A 20,958-nucleotide genomic window follows, 5' to 3' on the forward strand; every position below is an offset into this window, starting at 1 on the left:
ATTCATCTATATATATATATTTTCTAGGTTTTTTTTTTTTGCATGGATATTTAACTTTTTTAAATTGTGCACAAGGGTTATAAAAGTTAATGGATTACATTACGTTTTTGTCTGTGTACTCGTGATTCATTATAGATTAATATTCAGCCTGCTATTGAATACATCCGGTCACACTTTAGTTTTGGAACCAATTCTCACTATTAACTACAACTTTTGCCTCCATAAACTCCTAATTTGCTGCTTATTGATGGTAAGGTAGTTGTTAAATGTAGGTATGGAGTAGGGTTAAGGGATCTAAAACATGATCATGCAGAAGAAGACATTAATATGTGCTTAGTTAGTATTAAACTGCCAATATTCTAGTAATATGCATGCTAATAAGCAACTAGTTTATAGTGAAAACTGGATCCTAAACTAAAGTCCTTTGTGAATGTTTGGTTGCCATCGAGTCAGATATGGGAGTCAAAGTGGAGTGGCAAAACACTGTTTCTTTTTATTCCAGGAAATAGTCTCTATTAATGAAATATTAAAGCTCTCAGCTGAACAAATTCTAGTACTTGTATTAAATTAAAATATTTTTAACAATCAAGCGTGTTTTCCACAAGCTTAAGATTGTGTGAAACAAACTGGTACAATACAAAAGTGCAAAATGTAACATAAAACACACTGAAATGAGAGGCAAATGTGAAACAGGACTCGACAAAAGAAGCAAGTTGCTGGCTAATATTCACATCAGCAGCACTGAGATGATGATGAAGACCACAAACAGCTGTACATTATGAATCGTGTGCTGTGCGGCTGATCTGAGTGGCTGATTGCTGGTTAGAAGTGCTGTTATACAAATGTTTTAATTGCTCATGATCTCACAGTGTCTCAAAACACACAAGTGGTGTAAAAAATAAAAAGACTCACCTTGACACTTTCTAAACAAGCCTCGCCAAACGCACAGGCTAACACATGAGACCGATATCCGGTGTTCTTCACTCATTTAAAAATGCTAATAAATTAGACACTGTAAAATCATTTTGACGGTTGAGTGATGTGTTGCTGGGTGTGAATATGTGGCCTATCAGAGCACAGCTACACCTCCATCACAGCGGCTGGTGATCATGTTACCAATCTCCGTCCACGTGTCCAGGTGGGGGTCATAGATTTCGACCGAGTCTACAGTGACCGGCGCTGAAAAGTCCCGGCTAGAGGTCCGACCTCCCACCACATATAACAAACCATTAACGGCCGCAACCGTTACCCCAGCGCGTGGGACGGCCATCGGCGCCACCTCCACCCACTTCTCCTGGAACAACAGAGCCATGTGCTGCATTAAATCCAGAAATCAAAACATTTGCATAAAGGGTTACATTTTTGGAAATGCAACTAACGTTTGTTTTGATAATCGATTAATCTGTTGATTATTTCTTAAAAATCCAAATATTTACTACAATTTAATAATTTAAATAAAAGTTTTAATTAATTATTAAAAATGTTATTCTACATCCTGCCATACATACATTGTAGTAAAATGTATCAAGTCAGAATTATTGAATGCTCCGTTGGTTTGACACACAGGACAAGCCGCATTAAATGATAGCTTATGTGTTTGTTTGAAGTTTGAATGCGTTATTCACGTCTGTAAAGTAACATGACTACCAGATGTTTTCAGTGCATAGATGAGATTAATCAATAATCAAATTCATCCGGTTACTTTCATTATCGATTAGTTGTTGCAGCCCTATATGGATCAGACTTTATGGGGTTCTAACCTCCTCCAGGCAGTACTTCTCCACTGTGTCCAATGATCCCAGAGCCTCGTTCCAGCCTCCGACAGTGTTGTAAAGGCTCCTTTAAGAGAGGGCTTTTATTCTGACGTCGTCTGAGCAGTAACGTTAGTTCAGCCGCTCCTGCCTGCTCAAGTTTACCTATGTCGAGTCGATCGCTGAAAGGACATTTCTACTTGTTGATTTGCGATATCCTGCCGCTGTTACATTGAGGTGTTAGTCATTGACCTACAAGTAAGCCTGTTTGCGTTATTTCTGTGTTCATTGAGATCGGTATTGAGTTATTTATAACTGCGTCACCCGCACATGTATAGACATGCCCGCAGTCATTGTTTCTGTTCATCTGGCTTAATGATGCCGCTCGAGATGATTATTTCTTCTTTTATTGATGTGTTTCTCACTGGTTTGCTTTCAATGATACTTTAGTGACGTGGTATTTATTATTTTGAGCGGTTTATACCAAACTAGCGATCACAGTTGATGTATCGTGATTATAGCCATACATGGAGGGATGTTTATCATGTTAGATGATCGCTTATGGCTTATTGTTTGTACTATTACCCATTATTCTCCCTTCTTGAATTGTATTTTTCACTGAGGAAAGTTACAGATGAGGATTTAGTATACTTGACTGCCTCTATATACCCATGGATGTTTATGATTGTGTATATGCTTAATTATTCTTATTCATGATTGTCTATTGTATTTCTTGTATTCCAGACTAATGCCTCTACTGCCTGTAACTCGAAAATATCCTACCAATACAGCATCTAAACTCAACGCCTGTCTCCTCATCCTTATATAATATTGTGCTCTAACCGGCACCCAGGGGGTTCACTCATCCAATTGCAAATCAGATCCTGACAGTCAAAGTCTCTCCAATACTGTGGTCCTTCGAGCCGGATGAGTGTTCCTTTCGGATATGATGGAATCTGATGAGGAGATTGTTGGTGGAGCACGCCCTAAACGCTTCACTCATCCTCCAGCCTACTTAGAGCAGTATGAGGTGCAGTATCCTAGAGGGAGGCCTGTCTCAGCATCGGGTGTATCCCGCACCGTGGAGACGCCTGTCCCAGCCTGGTCCCTGTCCTTTCAGCCATGTGTTGCCCTCTCTGGTGGTGACCATGCCCGTCCTGATGGCTCGCAGGTCCCGTCCCCAACTTCAGCGGCTGATTCAATTGCTTCTGCCCATCGCAGTGAGCTACAGCACCTACGTCAGGAGCGTGCAGCCTTCGAAGCCGATCTGAGAGAGTTGAGAGCAGTTCATGCAGAAGTACGAGAGTTGGTTCAAGCAGCGCAGTCCCTTAGGGCAGACCTTAGCCAAGCCAGAGGCCAACCTCTTTCGCCAGTGCAGCCCCCAGTATTGCCCAGTTCTCCAGTGAAGCCCTGTGTATCCACTCCTGGAGTTGATTGGGATCCTTTCCCTGATCTACCTCCGCCACCTTGGCCTAAGCCTGATGAAGCCTTAGCTAGACGGTTTGGTGCCCTCGAGTTGTCTGATGCAGCTACTTCCTATCGGCCTGTGATCTCAGAGTCTCAGCAGCAACCCGCAGTCCTCCCTGCCACTTGCTCGGGCCCTCCTCGGTCTAGTGTTCCTGATGTTGGTGAGTTCCCTCCACCTCCTACTCCTCAAGACCTCAGAGAGTTGCTCACTCCTAGTGCCAAACCAGGGTCTGCTCACCACCAGGCAGTGCCTGCCTCTCCTAGCGTCCCAGTATTTCTTTCTCAGTCAGAGCCTAGGGTGCGCCCTGTAGTCCCTTCCTTTGAGTCTGTGTATCGTGGCCCCCCTCCTACCATCCCTAAGTTTACACATCCGGATCCGAGTGAGTTTGCTCGCCTACGTATAGCCCTGGAAAACCTGCTTCCCCCTGATGGCACTGAGCTGTTTAAGTACCAGGTCCTAGTAGACCACCTTAGGCTAGAGGAAGCTAAGATGATAGCTGATGCTAACTTGAATTCCCCTACCCCGTTTACCGATACTATGTCAGCACTTCATGAGAAGTACGGCCAGCCACATCAGTTAGCCTTGAGGAGGATAGCCAGTGTCCTTGACAGTCCGGACGTTAGACGAGGTGACATCCCAGCCTTCCAAAGATTTGCTCTCCAAGTCCAGTCTCTAGTTGGCTTATTGAGGACCTTAGGACATGATGGGGAGTCGGAGTTAAGTTGTGGCTCCCATGTCGCACGCCTTCTAAGTAAGCTTCCTCCAGAGCAGAGAGCGGAGTTCCGTCGCCACATGTTCCTTCAACCTGGTTCCACGCCTAACCTTGTTGATTTTTCTAATTGGCTTCGTTATGAGACCTGGTGTCATAATTATGATGCAGAGTTGATGTTCAGGAGCTCACATGCTGGCAAAAGATCTGTTGCTGTCCTGCATGGAGTTGGAGCCCCATCCTCATCCTTGTCCCGTAGGGGTTATGTTCAGCCAGATAAGACCACTAGAACGAAGCGACATTGTCCTTTCTGTGATGCATCTGAGCATTACCTGAGTCAGTGCACTGCCTTTGCCCAGCTTACCCCTGATCAGGTTAAGACCTGGATCCGTAGTCACAATCGATGTTGGCGTTGTGCCAGATCCCACCATGCTGCCCAATGTGACCTGAAGAAGCCCTGCAGTCTTTGCCGTGGCCTACATCTTCGTCCCCTTCACGATGTCAACATCAGTCCTTCCTCTACTGAGGAATCCACTACAGGAGAGAAGAGTTGCTTTACAAGTTTCTCCTCTGATAGGTTCTTCTTGGATAAACCTTCCGTTAGCGGCCGTGTGATGCTTAAAGTAGTTCCAGTGCACCTGAGTTATGAGGATCGTACACTGGATACTTTCGCCCTTTTGGACGATGGGTCTGATATAACGATCCTGCTTTCCGCTGCCGTTGAAGCCCTGGGTATTCAGGGTGTTCCTGAAGACCTTCCGTTACGGACAGTCAGAGACGATGTTCAGGTTATTCGTGGTTGTTCCATTGCCTTCCAGATTTCTCCCGTCTATCGACCACAGATCAGTTATCAGATTAGTCACGCCTTTACTGCTGATCGCCTTAACCTGTCGCGCCAGTCTTATCCTGTGGAACAGTTGCGGCAAAAGTACAGACACTTGAGGGGCCTGCCTATTCGTCCCCTTACTGAGGTCCAGCCTTTGCTCCTCATCGGTTCTGACCAACCCCACCTTATCACTCCTACTGAGCCTGTTCGATGGGGCGGCCCAGGTGCTCCAGTTGCTGTTCGGACCCGCCTAGGATGGACACTTCAGGGTCCTGTTCCTTCCGTAGTTTGTCCTTCCACCCCTCGCCAGTGCATGCTTACCTCTTTGGTTCCTGTCCAGGATGAGCTATTACACCACGTACAGAGATTGTGGCAGTTGGATACAGTTCCGTACCGGGAGAGTAAAGAAGTTACCCGTTCCAAGCAGGACCAAGAAGCCCTTCAGTTGCTTGGCCGCAAGACCCTTACCGTTGAGATTGGGGGTGTTAGTCGCCTTGCCACTCCCCTTCTTCGTCATAAAGACATGCCTTTGTTAAATGCTACGAGAGATTCAGTCTTGCCTAATCTCCGAAGCGTGGAGCGGCGACTGCGGAAGGACCCTGAGAAAGCCGAGACCTACCGAGCAGAGATGCGTAGACTCCTTGAGACTGGAGCTGTCTGTGTAGTACCTGATTCTTTGCCTGATAGCCCTGAGTGTTGGTACATTCCTCACCACATGGTTAGCCACAACGGAAAGTCCCGTCTTGTCTTCAATTGTTCCCATCAGTACAGAGGTCAGAGCCTTAACCAGTACCTATTGCCTGGACCTACCCTTGGAGCCTCGTTGTTAGGTGTCCTCCTTCGTTTCCGGGAGCATCCTGTAGCCGTGAGTGGAGATATAAAGGCGATGTTCCACCAGGTTCGCCTCCTACCTGAAGATCGTCCTCTACTCCGCTTCCTCTGGCGAGACCTGCAGATGGATGAGGCACCTCAGACCTTCGAGTGGTTGGTCCTACCCTTTGGCACCACCTCCAGCCCTTGTTGTGCTACCTACGCACTCCAGTGCCACACTCGTCAGCACCCCTTAACAGATGAGGAGATTCGTTTCTCTGTGGAAAGATGTTTCTACGTGGACAATTGCCTCCAGAGCCTACCTACCGCTGAGGCAGCCCGGAGTCTGATCGATCGCCTACGCATTATCCTTTCTGGGGCTGGATTTGAGATAAGGCAGTGGGCCTGTAACGAACCTGCTGCACTAAGACACCTGCCTCCTGAGGCTCGAGCAACCAGTGTGGAGTTGTGGCTGACGCAGGAGAAGGCCGATGTTCCTGAGTCCACGTTAGGTTTGAGCTGGAATTGGCAGTCTGATACCTTGTCCTATAAGCACAGACCCGTGATCTATGAGACCCCTACCTTGCGGAACATTTACAGGGTCCTTGCTACCCAGTACGACCCTCTGGGACTGCTCCTTCCTTACACAACCCGCGCCAAAGTGATCATTAAACACCTCTGGAACAAACAAAGAGGGTGGGACGATCCTAACCTACCTCCTGACCTTCTCCATTCCTGGATGCAATGGGAAGAAGAACTTCACTGTCTTCCTAGTGTCTCCTTACCCCGGCCTTATGTTCCCTCGCCAGTAGAGATTGAAGGAGTTACTCGCGAGGTCCACATCTTCTCCGATGCCTCTGAGCAAGCCTACGGAGCCGTAGCTTATCTGCGTACAGTTGATCCGGCTGATCAGACCTACCTCTCCTTCCTCATTGCTCGGTCCCGCGTTACCCCTAAGAGAGTACATTCTATTCCTCGATTGGAGCTTTGTGGGAGCCTCGTCGCAGCCCAGCTTGCGAAGTTGCTGGCGGATGAGTTGACTCTGCCTATCCATTCTACTGTGCTGTGGACAGATTCTACTACGGTCCTTCAATGGCTGAAGTCTGAGTCCTGTCGTTACCGGGTCTTTGTTGGAAATAGGATTGCCGAGATCCAGGAGCTTACTGATCGGTGCTCGTGGCGTTATGTTGGTTCAGCAGATAACCCTGCCGATGACCTCACCAAGGGGAAATCTCTTTCCTACCTTACTTCCCCGAACAGATGGTGTCGCGGACCCCCTTTCCTTCTCCTTGACCCTCAAGAATGGCCTGTCCTGCCTGCTTCGGAGCCTAATGACAATCCAGCTGAGTTGCGGAAGTCCACCTTCTGTGGAGTTGTTACCTCGCCAACAGCCTCTAGCCACCCCGATAAATGGAGTTACCCTACCTGGATCGACTTGCTGGATGCCACGGCACAAGACCTCCGGGGTGAGTCAGATCCTGATACTGTTCTCGAAGCCACAGATTATCAACGAGCAGAAGTCCATGCCCTTAAATGCGTACAACTGGAATCTTTCCCTGAAGATTATCACCTGTTGGAATCCGGGAAGGCAGTGAAACCTAAAAGCCGGCTAGTTGCCTTGGCCCCTGAGATGGATCCATCGACCGGCTTGATTAGAGTGGGTGGTCGTTTGAGGAGAGTGGCTGACCTTGCCGATTCTGTGGTCCATCCTGTAGTCTTAGACTCTAGGCATCCAGTTACCCGCCTGATAATTCACCATTACGACAACCAGTTGCATCATCCTGGATCAGAGCGGCTGTTTGCTGAGATCAGGAGACATTATTGGATCTTGCGAGGCCGTGAAGCTGTTCGACGGTTTCAGCATACCTGTCTGGAATGTCGCAGATGGAGAGGCCAGCCTTCAGTGCCTCGGATGTCTGATTTACCCTCTGCCCGCCTTCAGCTTTACAAGCCCGCCTTCCATTCATGTGGGATGGATTGCTTTGGTCCTTTCCTAATCAAGATTGGCAGACGTACAGAGAAGCGCTGGGGTATTCTCTTTAAGTGTCTCACCACGAGAGCCGTACACTTAGACGTGCTCCCTAGTCTAAGCACTGATTCCTTTCTTATGGCCCTTCGGAGGTTCATTGCTAGGAGAGGCACCCCAGCGCAGTTATGGTCAGATCGAGGGACCAACTTCCGTGGAGGCGAACGGGAGTTGCGAGGAACATATGCCGCCTTAGCTCCTGATCTACAGCGGCATCTTGCACGTCAGAAGATCAGTTTTTGCTTCAATCCCCCATCAGCCCCTCACTTTGGTGGAGTTTGGGAGAGGGAGGTGAGATCGGTCAAGTCAGCCTTGTACACCGTTTTGGGTTCCCAGTCGGTTCCTGAGGAAGTCCTGACGACGGTCTTGTTGGAAGTCGAGGCTATCCTTAACTCAAAACCTTTGGGTTACGTATCCTCTGATGTGGCTGATGCTGACCCAGTGACCCCCAGTAGTCTCCTAATGGGGCGGCCTGATGGATCTTTGCCTCAAGTCATTTACCCAGAATCAGAGATGTTAAGCCGCAGAAGATGGAGACATTCCCAGATCCTGGCTGATCGATTCTGGTCTCGATTCATCCGTGATTACCTCCCTAGCCTACAGACCAGGCAAAAATGGCAAGCCTCACCTCCTGACCTCCGAGAGCACACCTACGTCATGATTGTCGATCCTCAGTTGCCCCGAGGATTATGGCCTGTAGGTAAAGTCATTCAGACCCACCTCAGTCCTGATGGCCACATTAGATCAGCAGATGTGCAGATCAAGGATCATATCTATACCAGACCGGTGGCCCGCCTGGTTGTCCTACCGACCTTCCCTGCAGATGGTCCTGGGATTCTGAACCCTCCAGTATAGAGTCGCCTTTCCTGAATACAAAGATGTTTCACATCTTTGGGGGCGGCTGTTGTAAAGGCTCCTTTAAGAGAGGGCTTTTATTCTGACGTCGTCTGAGCAGTAACGTTAGTTCAGCCGCTCCTGCCTGCTCAAGTTTACCTATGTCGAGTCGATCGCTGAAAGGACATTTCTACTTGTTGATTTGCGATATCCTGCCGCTGTTACATTGAGGTGTTAGTCATTGACCTACAAGTAAGCCTGTTTGCGTTATTTCTGTGTTCATTGAGATCGGTATTGAGTTATTTATAACTGCGTCACCCGCACATGTATAGACATGCCCGCAGTCATTGTTTCTGTTCATCTGGCTTAATGATGCCGCTCGAGATGATTATTTCTTCTTTTATTGATGTGTTTCTCACTGGTTTGCTTTCAATGATACTTTAGTGACGTGGTATTTATTATTTTGAGCGGTTTATACCAAACTAGCGATCACAGTTGATGTATCGTGATTATAGCCATACATGGAGGGATGTTTATCATGTTAGATGATCGCTTATGGCTTATTGTTTGTACTATTACCCATTATTCTCCCTTCTTGAATTGTATTTTTCACTGAGGAAAGTTACAGATGAGGATTTAGTATACTTGACTGCCTCTATATACCCATGGATGTTTATGATTGTGTATATGCTTAATTATTCTTATTCATGATTGTCTATTGTATTTCTTGTATTCCAGACTAATGCCTCTACTGCCTGTAACTCGAAAATATCCTACCAATACAGCATCTAAACTCAACGCCTGTCTCCTCATCCTTATATAATATTGTGCTCTAACCGGCACCCAGGGGGTTCACTCATCCAATTGCAAATCAGATCCTGACAGTCAAAGTCTCTCCAATAGACAGCGTAGATGCAGTTATTGAGGCTAGCTACACCCACGTACGCCCGTCGGGTCACCATGACAGGCAGGGCGCTCCAGCGGCGAGAGATGGGGTCATAAACCTCAGCCGAGCGCAGCTCCGTACCCTCATCACTGATGCCACCAATCACGTAGATGAAGCCTGGAACAGACGCTCAACATATTAGAGACAAGGCACTGCGTAGTCTTTTCAGATTTCCACAGTGCTTTAAAAGTATGCACAGGCTTGGTTAACATTATTTCCCCTGCCTGTAGTGCTACAGCAATGGTGTATTTTTGTAAGCAGTGCTGATTATAAACGAACTGATTACATAAAAAGATTCCAGAAATTAGGTACTTGTGATTAGATTACATTTTAAAATGCTTGCAATCAGATTACAGTTACTTCTCTATAGATTACATGATTACGTATGCAGAAAATGATAGTACATTATTCATTATTTGTGACCCTGGAGCACAAAAGCAGTCTTAAGTCGCTGGGGTATATTTGTAGCAATAGCCAAAAATACATATTTTATGCCAAAAATCATTAGGATTTTAAGTAAAAATCATGTTCCATGAAGATGTTTTGTAAATTTCTTACTGTAAATATATCAAAACTTAATATTTGATTAGTGATATGCATTGCTAAGAACTTAATTTGAACAACTTTAAAGCCAATTTTCTTAATATTTAGATTTTTTTGCACCCTCAGATTCCAGATTTTCAAATAGTTGCATCTCAGCCAAATATTGTCCTAATAAACCATACATCAATGGAACACTGATTTATTCAGCTTTCAGTTGATGCATAAATCCCAATTTCAAAAAATTTACCCTTATGACTGGTTTAGTGGTCCAGGGTCACATTTATTGATTCACTTTCATCTTTATTTTCTCCCTTAAATTGTACACTTTTTTTTGATTGACTTTATTTTCAAAAGAGTTTTTAAAATAAAATCAGTTTAATTTGATGTTTTCGCCTTTTATCAACTCTCAAACTACAGTTTGGGAAACGCTGGTATGCTGTAATGTTTAATACATTTCATGATGTTGATAAAGAATTGAATAGATTTTCTGTCAAAAGATGTCAAAAGTAATCTAAAAGTAGTTAGAATACATTACCTAATGTGTGTAATCCAATATATTATGTTACAAACTTCAATTCCCGTCATGTAATCTGTAATCAGTAACAGACTACAATGTGTAATCTACCCAGCACTGATTGTTGGCCAAAACCCTGAAATAGTTTTTAGCATTGTAGCACTTCCAGTGCCATCTTCATGAAGTCAGTGGGTTTATTTAATGTTTTTGGTTAAATGCATGAAATAAGGTTTGTGGTTAACACACGCTTAAAAGATTTCATGATTCATTCTACAACACAAAATACATCATTGTATTTTGGCTTCAAAATTCAAAACATTTGTGTTGATCATGATGAACAAAACGTGTAAGAATCATAAACATTTGTGGGTCGCAGAGAAATGCATGTTCAAGTCCAATGAATTAAACCTTCTAATGTCATTTATTAAAGAAATAGTTGACCCAAAATGAAAATTGTCATCATTTACTCACCCTCACGTCATTCCAAATCTGTTTCTTTCTTATGTTGAACAGATATTTTTAAGAAACTCATACAGGTTTGGAACGACACGAGGCTGAGTAAATGATGGCAAAATTTTCATTTTTGGGTCAACTATTTCTTTAACAAGGTCGGGTTCTCCACGAGGACTTGCGTACCTTGCAGCTCACAGCAGCCAAAATAATATCGAGGAACAGCCATGCTCCCAATAACCTCCCATTTATTTTCTTCCGGGTCATATCGCTCCATGGTCTTCCCAATTTCTGAGCCAATCCAGCCACCTGAAACCATAACCATTTACATTGAAGACTGACATTTTTATGTAAAGTAGAATATATTGCCCTCAATGTGTACATTTTATCATTGCATGCATTGCCATTGGCTGGAATGTTGCTAAAAGCGTTAACAAATCACATGGTGTTACAATGCAACGGAACAAAACCCTGAAGAGCAAAGCAGACTGACAGTGCCTAAACTAAATTTGCGTACCAAGTGCGTAAAGAGCTCCATGACAGGAACAAACTCCAACTCCACAGCGTGGATAGTTCAGAGACGCCACTGCCGCCCACTGCTTGGTCACTGGGTCATACCGCTCCGTGCAGTCAAAAATCATGGAGTCCTTTTCTCCTGTGCAATACAAGACGGCTGTATGTTTATTATTTCCTCAATTGTAAATCGTTTTGGATAAAAGCATCTGCTAAATAAATAAATGTACTGTAAATATAAATGTAGTGCAGCATTTGGGATGCATTTAGTGTTAACAAAACACACACTTACCCCCCACTACATATATCATGCCCTCCAGGACGGCCACCCCGAGTCCGCTGCGGGCCTGATGCAGGGAAGACACAGTGGTCCAGTACTGACTGAACGAATCAAAGCGTTCAACGCAGCTCAAAGCCCGACTGTCGCTCCAACGGCCGCCCTGCAGACGAGTGTAACCGCCTGAGAGACAGAAGCACAAAGATGTTGAACAGGACGAACCATTAAGAGGAGTATCACATCCGCACGCTCGCAGAAGAGTTCCCGTACCAATGGCATAGAGGTACTTGCGGGCTTTTCTCCGGGGCCGAGCCTTGGCCGTCTGCAGAAGGCTGAAAGGTTTGCTCTCTTTAGGGGACTTGTTGACTTCAGTGTACTCTCTCAGAAGGGTTTGCAATGCAACTCGCAAACTGAAGTCAGAAATACCTGTAGGAGAACGTCTCGTTACCAAAAACAAACATCAGAAAACAGATCATTCCTGCGATTAGATGAGCCACATTATATGTGCACCTAGACATACAATCAAATCTATATGAATACATCAAGCTATGCTTACCAAACATAAACAGTCTGATTGTGCTAATGCACTTAAAGTCAGTGTTGAGGAGGTTAGACTAAAAAACTGAATCTACAACAGTGTAATTAGATTACTGTACTAATTACTCATTAAAAAGTATTGCATTACTTATTACTAATTACTTTCTAAATCACATATCTAACTCGACAAGGATAGACATGAAACTGCTCTTTTAATTCTTTCAAATAAATAATATAAAAATTGCATAAATTTTACTTGAATTGACTAAAGTATTAAAAGAGAAAAAGTTACATTAAAATTAGATGTTAAATTGTAATGATAAATCAGTTTTATAGACAATAGTTTTGTAGTTCATACAGTATTTATGCAATTTGCAATTACATCAGAAGTAACTGTAATTAAATTCCAGAAAAAAATTAAGAGTAATCCCTTACTTTACAAGGGAAAAGTAATTAAATGACATTAATTAGCTACTTAGTAATGCATTATACCCAACTGATCAATGCAGTTTGCCAAAAATCAACACTTCAAACAGCAGCGCCAAAACAAAAACAGAAAACCTTTATTTTAGCTTGTCAAGCACTAAAACATGATATAATGAGACCTTGTGAAATTTAAGAAATTTTAAGAAAGTTTTTTGAATTACCATTGTGTATGAATACATATTTTAACATAACTTGCGATGCCTATATTATTTGACAAAATAATTGTTTATTCACATTTTATTTTTATTATCTCCCGATTAATTTTTTTGCTCTTAAATCCTCTTAAAATGTCTATGTAACATTTCTGTAAATAATAACACACAGGAATCCTGATCGGTGAGGAGCACTAAAGTGAAGCACAGCATCTCTCTCACCCTCGATGTACTTGTAGAGTCTCTGTGGAGACAGCAGCGGGAAGCGCACCGGCTCCAGGACCTCCACCACATGCTTCTTCCGGAGCGGCACGTCGTGGTGCAGCCAATCCATAGCAGCCGTGAACACCTGATACTCGTCTTCGATCCTGAGCTCCTCGCTGCGGAGCAGCTTCACCAGCTGATCTTTACACAAGCTTGAGAACTCTTCTGAGGTGCACACCTGACCCCCAGACAAGGATGCAGAGGTTTTCAAAACCACAAAATACTGACATTCATGAAGACTAAATATTGGGAGCCCTACAAAAATCACTGTAGAACAAAAGTGGGCAATACTTATAATAGTGATAAGTCATTCATCTTGGTGCCTTGCCTTCCTATACGTACTACAGGTTCATCCTGCAGTTAAAAACATCTCTGTTGGTCAGTATGCCCTGCATTCGATTTTCAAAGTGCTTGAAGCAATTATTAAACTTTTTTCTTTTCTTTTTCAAATATTGTGATTTTTTCTTATTTAGGGTCACAAATGAGCATGCAAAGTTTCAACACAAAGGTGTGTTTTGGAAAGGCTGTATAAATTTTTGTTTAGATCAGGTCAAATTGACCCCCACTGGTTTCAATGCAATTTGCCAAAAATCAACACTTTGTAAAACAGCAAAGAGTCAGGTAAAAAAAACTGAAAACCTTTACTGTAGCTTGTCAAACTAAAAGTGCTGTCCAGCCATGTAATATGAAAAACTGAGACATTTAGAAGATACAAGATACAAGAAACATTGTGCATAGGACGATGATGCCTCAATCCCCTTCAAAGGTGATTTTAGTTTTGGGAAAAGCCAGAAGTCAAAGTCATCTAGGTGATTTAACGCTTCACCAGAAAACTCTGCATGAGACGTGATGCATGGACACATTATCATGATGAAGCTGCCAATCACCAGTTGCCCACAGCAGCGGCCATTTTCATTGTTTTGCATATCTCATATCTCTTGTATTTTTCATATTACATGGCTGGCTGGATACTTTCCGAACAGCCCTCGTATGATATATACACGAAAATGTAAGGCTAATGTTGCAAAATCTATGCCCGTTTTCACCGATGCTGCCTTCACGTGCTACCAGAATGATCATAAAGAGGAATGTGCTAGTAGTAAAAATTGCATATGAAAGCAACATGAAGTCGACTGCTTGAATTTGTCGAGCTCATAATCACATGTGGGACTTATAAAGTTTGTGATAGCAGCTAAGGCACCACGAAACCAGCTGTTGTTACATTTATCACACCGAGCTCCTCGTCTATGTAATTCATAAACAATTATTTATTATGCACCGTACAATCAGATTATTGACTTTTAAACCGAGGACGTTTTCTGTAAATATAATAGGCTTGTACTAATAGTGGAATGTTTATTTGTATAGAGCTTGAGCATTTTAAGCTCCGCCCTCTTCTGAAAAGGGGGAGGGGAGTACCAGCTCATTTGCGTTTAAAGGGACACACACAAAAACAGCGCGTTTTGAAACAATTTAAACAAGCTATAAAAAAATATCTGCAGGGTATTTTGAGCTAAAACTTCACGTATACACTCAGAGACTTATGCCATAATATGTCACCTTTAAGTTTTAAAATTTGCAGGATGTTTTAATGGTACAAAGACCTCTTATATGTCAAAGGATCAAGGCAAATTTGATCTCTCATATCGTGGCACATTTAAACCCATGAATCAGCTTTAAAAGAAACAAAAACTCAATGCTGAGAATATCTGAAACGGAAAGCTTGCATCAATAAGCCCACCTCTAGAAAGTGGACGTGGATGTAGTCTTCAGTGAACTGTAACAGCTCCACACAGGCGATCTGCTCCAAAAAGCGAAAGATCCCCACACAGTTGGATGGGTCCATATGAGCCCGCAGGAATTCTCCACATATATCCACCACCTCACTCAACTGCAGCATGTCTGCAGCCACCATCAGCTCCTGCACAGTGTCCACCGTCACGTCAATAGAGCCTGCTCAGAGAAAAAGAAATGTTTTTTAATATGTTTGCCATACACTGGGAAGAGTTTGGGAAATGTGGAACTTTTACATTTTATACACACTGCAAAAAAAGGCTTACTGTGTATCTTACTTAGTATTTCTCTAGTCAAAATATCTAAAAAATTCTTAAATTAAGATGCATTCACCAGATAAGCAAAATGACATACGATATTTAGTCTTGTTTCCAGGGGGGAAAAACTAAATTAAGTGCATTTTGCTTAAAATAAGTAAATTGATCTGCCAGTGGGGTAAGTAAAACACTCGTTTTAAGAATATTTTACATACCCCTCTGGCAGATAATTTTACTTGTTTTAAGCTAAATGCACTTAATTTAGTCCCCCCCCCCCCCCCTGGAAACAAGACTAAATATCTTGATTTGTCATGTCATTTGTCATATCTAGTAAATGCATCTTAATTTAAGAATTTTTTGATTATTTTGACTAGAAACGAGAAAAAAGCCCTAAGCCCTTTTTTGCAGTGCACTAGACAAATTTTCATTCAAAGAAACTTACAGCATAAATATCACAGGTTCAGTCATTCTGCACACAATGGACATAAAAATTATGAAACATTTTTAAGATTATTTTCAATAAAAACAACTATTTTCAACTATTTTACGGAATTAAGCAGAGACCTCTAGCATTATAATAGTGTATCTTCACCTGATATTACAAACTTAGCCTGGAGCATTCACTGGGAGGAAATGATCTGGTTGACTATTGAATGTAGAAACTCTTTTTTCATGTAGTTTGTTTTTAACACAGTGGTACCACCCTTGACTGCTTAATAGCCCGAGACAAAAGAGCACATCACAAAGTCTCTATTATATTCTGGTCACTCAAGTAACGCAATGTAAACAGTCAACACACCTCTTTTCAAGAATTTGGATGATTTGAGGTATTGTTCACATAACTGGCTGAGTTACACCCCAACGTTTAAAACTTTGTGTTAGAGGTTTGTTCATTTGAGCAATATTAAAGGAATAGTTCACCCAAAAATGAACATTTGGTGACATTTTACTCACCCTCAGGCTATCCAAGATGAGTTTGTTTCTTCAACAGAAAAGATTTATGGAGATTTATCATTGCATCACTTGCTCACCAATGGATCGTCTGCAGAGCTAATGATAGCCGAGCATTTGTGGTAAAAAAAAGTGTGTATAAATAGAATTTTTTTTAAGAAAATGGCCGATCGTTTTGCTGGATAAGACCCTAATTCCTCGGCTGGGATTGTGTAGAGCTCTTTGAAGCTGCATTTTGACGTTCAGATCATTGGCCACCATTGAAGTCCACTATATGGAGAAAAATCCTGGAAAGTTCTTTGCGACTGAAGAAAGAAAGACATGAACATCTTGGATGGCATGGGGGTGAGTAAATTATCAGGAAATTATTATTCTGGAAGTGAACTTAACCTTTAAGATGAACATATAAGTCGTGACGTATTGTCAAGTATGGTGACCCATACTCGAAATTGGTGCTCTGCGTTTAACCCATCCAAGTGCACACACACAGCAGTGAGTAGTGAACAAATGCACACACACACACACACACACACACACCGTGAACACACACCCGGAGCAGTGGGCAGCCATGCTGCAGCGCCCGGGGAGCAATTGGGGGTTCGGTGCCTTGCTCAAGGGCACCTCAGTCGTGGTATTGAGGGTGGAGAGAGCGCTGGATTCCCTCCCCCCACCTACAATCCCTGCCGGCCGGGGGCTCGAACTCGCAACCTTTCGATTACGAGTCCGACTCTCTAACCATTAGGCCACGACTTCCACCCATCATTAAGATGCTTTTAACTTCAAACTGTTGCTTAGAGCTAAAATACAGCTCTATAATTCATAATAACACTTCCTCCGGTGAAAAAGTCATTATTATGAATTATAGACAATAGTTCAAAGTTAAAATGTCTTGATGGATTTGTTTATCTTAATGAACATGCAGCTTTTCACTTCTCCAGATGTTAGCTGATGGACTGGAGTGGTGTGGATGATTGTGATGTTATTATCAGCTGTTTGGACTCTCATTCTGACGGCACCCATTCACTGCAGAGGATCCTTTGCTGAGCAAGTGATGCAACGCTGCATTTCTCCAAATCTGATCTAGAAACAAACCCATCTACATCTTGAATGAGTACATTTTTTAGGAAATTTCCATTTTTGGGTGAACTGTTCCTTTAATAGTGATGCTGACCATTATCAAACACCCCTAATTAACTTCCTACAGGTAACTTTTAACTCCAAAAGTTTAGTGAAAAATAAAAAGCCTTTACTCTCACAAGACTTCACATTAAAAACAACTCAGCGTATTTGTGAGTTTTTGTTAATGTAAAGCCATGTGAGAATCAATTTTTTCACTATATTTTCAAGTGCCTTGGAGTTAAACGTTTTTTGATGAATTAAGAAATCCAAACAGCACCGATTGATATACCCCAGCAGCATTTTTTGCATATTTTTGACTTGCAACTTCCTACAGGCGTCTGAAGTGACGGACAAACACATGTATAAAACCAGCATACCAGTGTAAATAAACTCTAGGAGAATGTCAAAGACGTCAGCTTCCACTCCAACAATGCAAACCTCCTCCTCGTGGGCTTCGCTCATGGCTCCAGAGAACAGAGCAGCAAAATACGGGCCGCTGGCAGCCAGCACCAGCTTATGGACCCCGAACACCCTTCCGCCTACCAGCAGGCGCACATCGCAGAAGTCAGACTGCAGGCGCATTTTGTTCATCTGAGCTAGCAGCAGCCCAGCGTGTCTGTCTGAGGAGAAGATCCCACGATCGCTCGCTGCCCCGGTCTGAGGGTGCGACAGAGACGGACCAGCAGAGGACATGATGATTCCAGCTGGACACCACAACAATGCTCTTTCACCTAACACACACAGAAACAGAAACGTTTAATACTTCTAAAAATGCACTTTCTACAGCGAGCCAATCCAGCCACAGCTGAACTGAGAAGGCCTATTTAACTGCAATTCAGTTCTAAAAGTGGAATTGAATTTGAATTGAGACGGCACACAAGCAGATTGCAGAATTTCAATGCAAATTAGTATTTAAGGAAGCAGATTTATTTAAAATTTTATATTTGACTGCATATTATAAATTATCTCTCTTGTTTATGAACTACGCTGGAAGAAAATGTAATTGCACAAAATTAGTATCATCAACATTTATAATCAATTTGTAGCCCCCCAAAATAGAATATATAGAATAGAATACATTTCTGCTTAAAAGTTTAAATATCCCTTGCAAATTATGCAAGATTTCAACACAATAATAGCATCATAAACATTTCAAGTTATTTTTATTTAGTACTATCCAGAAATAAACTTTTTTCACATCTGTTTACATGAGGTCAAGACAAAATAAAAACTGAATTTACTAGTTCAAAAGTTTACATACCCTTGATTCTTAATGTGTGTTGTTACCAAGATGATCAATGACTGTTTTTTTATTATTTTGTACTGAGCAGTTCTTCAGAAAATATTCCAACTCCTGCACATTCTTTAGTTTTCCAGCATCTTCTGCATATTTAAACCCTTTTCAGCAGTAACTATATGATTGAGGACAACTGAGGGACTCGTACACAACTAATACAAACACTCATTGATGCTCAAGAAGGCAATAAGGTGCATTAAAAGTGTATTTAAATGCATGACCACAATTAAATTTGTATAAAACTACATACACAAATAAAAGGTGTAATGTTGTATGGCAGGATTAAAGCTCATCTGAAGGCTGTAATGCTGTTGTGGTCTGGGCTGGGCTGCTGCTGTAAATAGAGCACAGGAACAACCTGTCGAACCTGCAACCTTTCAGTTTCCAGCCTAGGCGTTTAACCACTAAGCCACCACACCTCGAATCATGCCAGTTAGCATCGCCCTGGACTCCTGGGTGGACTGCAATGTCTCCATGTTCTTCTGACAGCAGCCCAGCTCAAACTGAAACACGCCCCGCGAGATTTAGCCTACTTACATTTTCATTTGGGTGTTTTCTCTTGTGCATTTATCCAAATGATCAGGGACAGACCCACTTCCGCGTGAGCATCGAGTTTTCCTTTCATCCTTCCTTCAGCCTGACAGACCTGACTAATCAATACACGACCGTGAATTTAAAACGTTAAATTAAATATTCAAGATGATAGGAGACTATAAAATAAATATCTTGATAAGATCTGTGGCACATGTTTAAAGCCTAAAGAAGTGTATAACACAAAAATAATATTTAAACATACTCCAAGAAATTCAAATGGAGGCAAGACTTTTTCTTCCAAAACCACAAATTTAGCGATTCTTAATATTTATTTAGCAACGTTTAATAAGTGGCTCAGACAATAAGAAGGCAGGTTTTCTATCCAAATTACAGAAAAAGAGGAAAACACAGATGCCTAGCAGTAAACACATCACATGAGTTATTTAATTTAATAATAATAATCATTGAATAATTGTTCATTATGATGCACTTTGTTAGTAGCTTGTTCCTGAGATTGTTGATCAGTTCACTGTAAGAAAATAGAGACTAGTCGTTTTCCATTATGCATTGTAACCCTGTAACTATTAAGAATTACAGTTTATATTGAAGTATTTTAAAAAGTGCACTTTGTAGTAATAACACATTACAGTTTATATTGAAGTCAATTCTAAAGCATCTTTTTTTTTTTGGTGCTTTAAAGTGCATTTTTTAATCTGTTGATTAACATACTAAAGCACATAAAATGTGTTTGAAATGACAAACAGAGACAGAAAACTGAAATGTTTCATGTGTGTTTGCATGTTTATGTGGTTTATGAGGACACAAATGTGTATAATGACATGGGTATGACAGAGGTATTACAATATGAAGGTGGTTTATGAGGACACTGCCTATGTCCCCGTAATTCAAAAGGCTTAAAAAACATACTAAATGGTGTTTTTTTGAAAATCTAAAAATGCACAAAGTCTCCTGTGAGGGCTAAGTTTAGGTGTAGGGTTGGTGTAGGGCAATAGCACACACAGTTTGTTCAGTATAAAAACCATTACGCCTATGGAGAGTCCCCATAAACCACAAAAACCAACATCATTTTAACAACAACAGGTGATTATAGGGACAGCACTGTTTATATATTCAAGTTGATCATTCATAATGGATAAATGTGGAAAAATTACAATTAAAACAGCACAAGAATAAGATGCTACTCTTTGGCCTCCAATGTTTCTTTCCTTATTTAAAGAAGAACATAACATTTAAAAATTTAAATTAAAACATAAAAAAATATATTTTTTAAATGAAACCTATATATATACACACATTTTATTTATAAATAAATGTATTTAGTGATATCAATCACAAGGGGGAAGTCGTGGCCTAATGGTTAGAGAGTCGGACTCGTAATCCAAAGGTTGCGGGTTCGAGTCTCGGGCTGGCAGGGATTGTAGGTGGGGGAAGTGAATGTCCAGCGCTCTCTCCACCCTCAATACCACGACTGAGGTGCCCTTGAGCAAGACACCGAACTCACAACTGCTCCCCGGGCGCTGCAGCATAAATGACTGCCCACTGCTCCGGGTGTGTGTTCACGGTGTGTGTGTGTGTGTGTGTGTGCATGCTGGATGGGTTAAATGCACAGCACGAATTCCGAGTATGGGTCACCATACTTGGCACTATGTCACTTCACAAGCCTATATTTATTTTATAAAGAAAAGCTACAGTAGGATTCTTATGTCATTACAAATTTCATCAGTTTTTGTCTAGTGTAGGGCCTGTATAAACTAATCTGGGTTGACTCACTTCTGCACACTTGTTACAGGCTGTCCTTGCATGATGTAATTGCTCTTCACACACTGACACACACACACACAAAGCTTTTAAGCCCGTCCATAGTGCTGACGCGGAGAGC

At 42.2% G+C, this 20,958-nt stretch overlaps 1 protein-coding gene across 1 annotated transcript; it reads right to left on the reverse strand.

Annotated features, from left to right (window-relative positions):
* Nucleotides 1-95: 95 nt before the first annotated feature.
* LOC306846420 (actin-binding protein IPP-like) lies at nucleotides 96-19,143 on the reverse strand. Its single transcript, XM_079379801.1, has 11 exons — nucleotides 19,062-19,143; nucleotides 17,605-17,958; nucleotides 14,848-15,059; nucleotides 13,065-13,284; nucleotides 11,938-12,093; nucleotides 11,683-11,850; nucleotides 11,395-11,532; nucleotides 11,064-11,186; nucleotides 9,330-9,487; nucleotides 1,761-1,823; nucleotides 96-1,294 (listed from the first exon to the last, which is right to left on the reverse strand). Exons 2-11 carry the CDS (start codon nucleotides 17,918-17,920, stop codon nucleotides 1,070-1,072), a joined length of 1,779 nt encoding a protein of 592 aa, XP_079235927.1. The 5' UTR covers nucleotides 17,921-17,958; nucleotides 19,062-19,143; the 3' UTR covers nucleotides 96-1,069.
* Between the last annotated feature and the right edge of the window lie 1,815 nt (nucleotides 19,144-20,958).

The sequence above is a fragment of the Barbus barbus genome (genome assembly GCF_936440315.1).
Source record: "Barbus barbus genome assembly, chromosome: 26".
In the NCBI taxonomy this organism is placed as follows: Eukaryota; Metazoa; Chordata; class Actinopteri; order Cypriniformes; family Cyprinidae; genus Barbus; species Barbus barbus.

Coding starts and splice junctions, on each gene's coding strand:
- LOC306846420 (XM_079379801.1), bottom strand. CDS start 17,920: ATGTCCTCTGCTGGTCCGTCTCTGTCGCACCCTCAGACCGGGGCAGCG. Junction 9,488..11,063: donor TGGCTGCTGTGAGCTGCAAG/GTACGCAAGTCC, acceptor CGTCTGTTCCAG/GCTTCATCTACGTGATTGGT. Junction 1,295..1,760: donor AGAAGTACTGCCTGGAGGAG/GTTAGAACCCCA, acceptor CTGTTGTTCCAG/GAGAAGTGGGTGGAGGTGGC.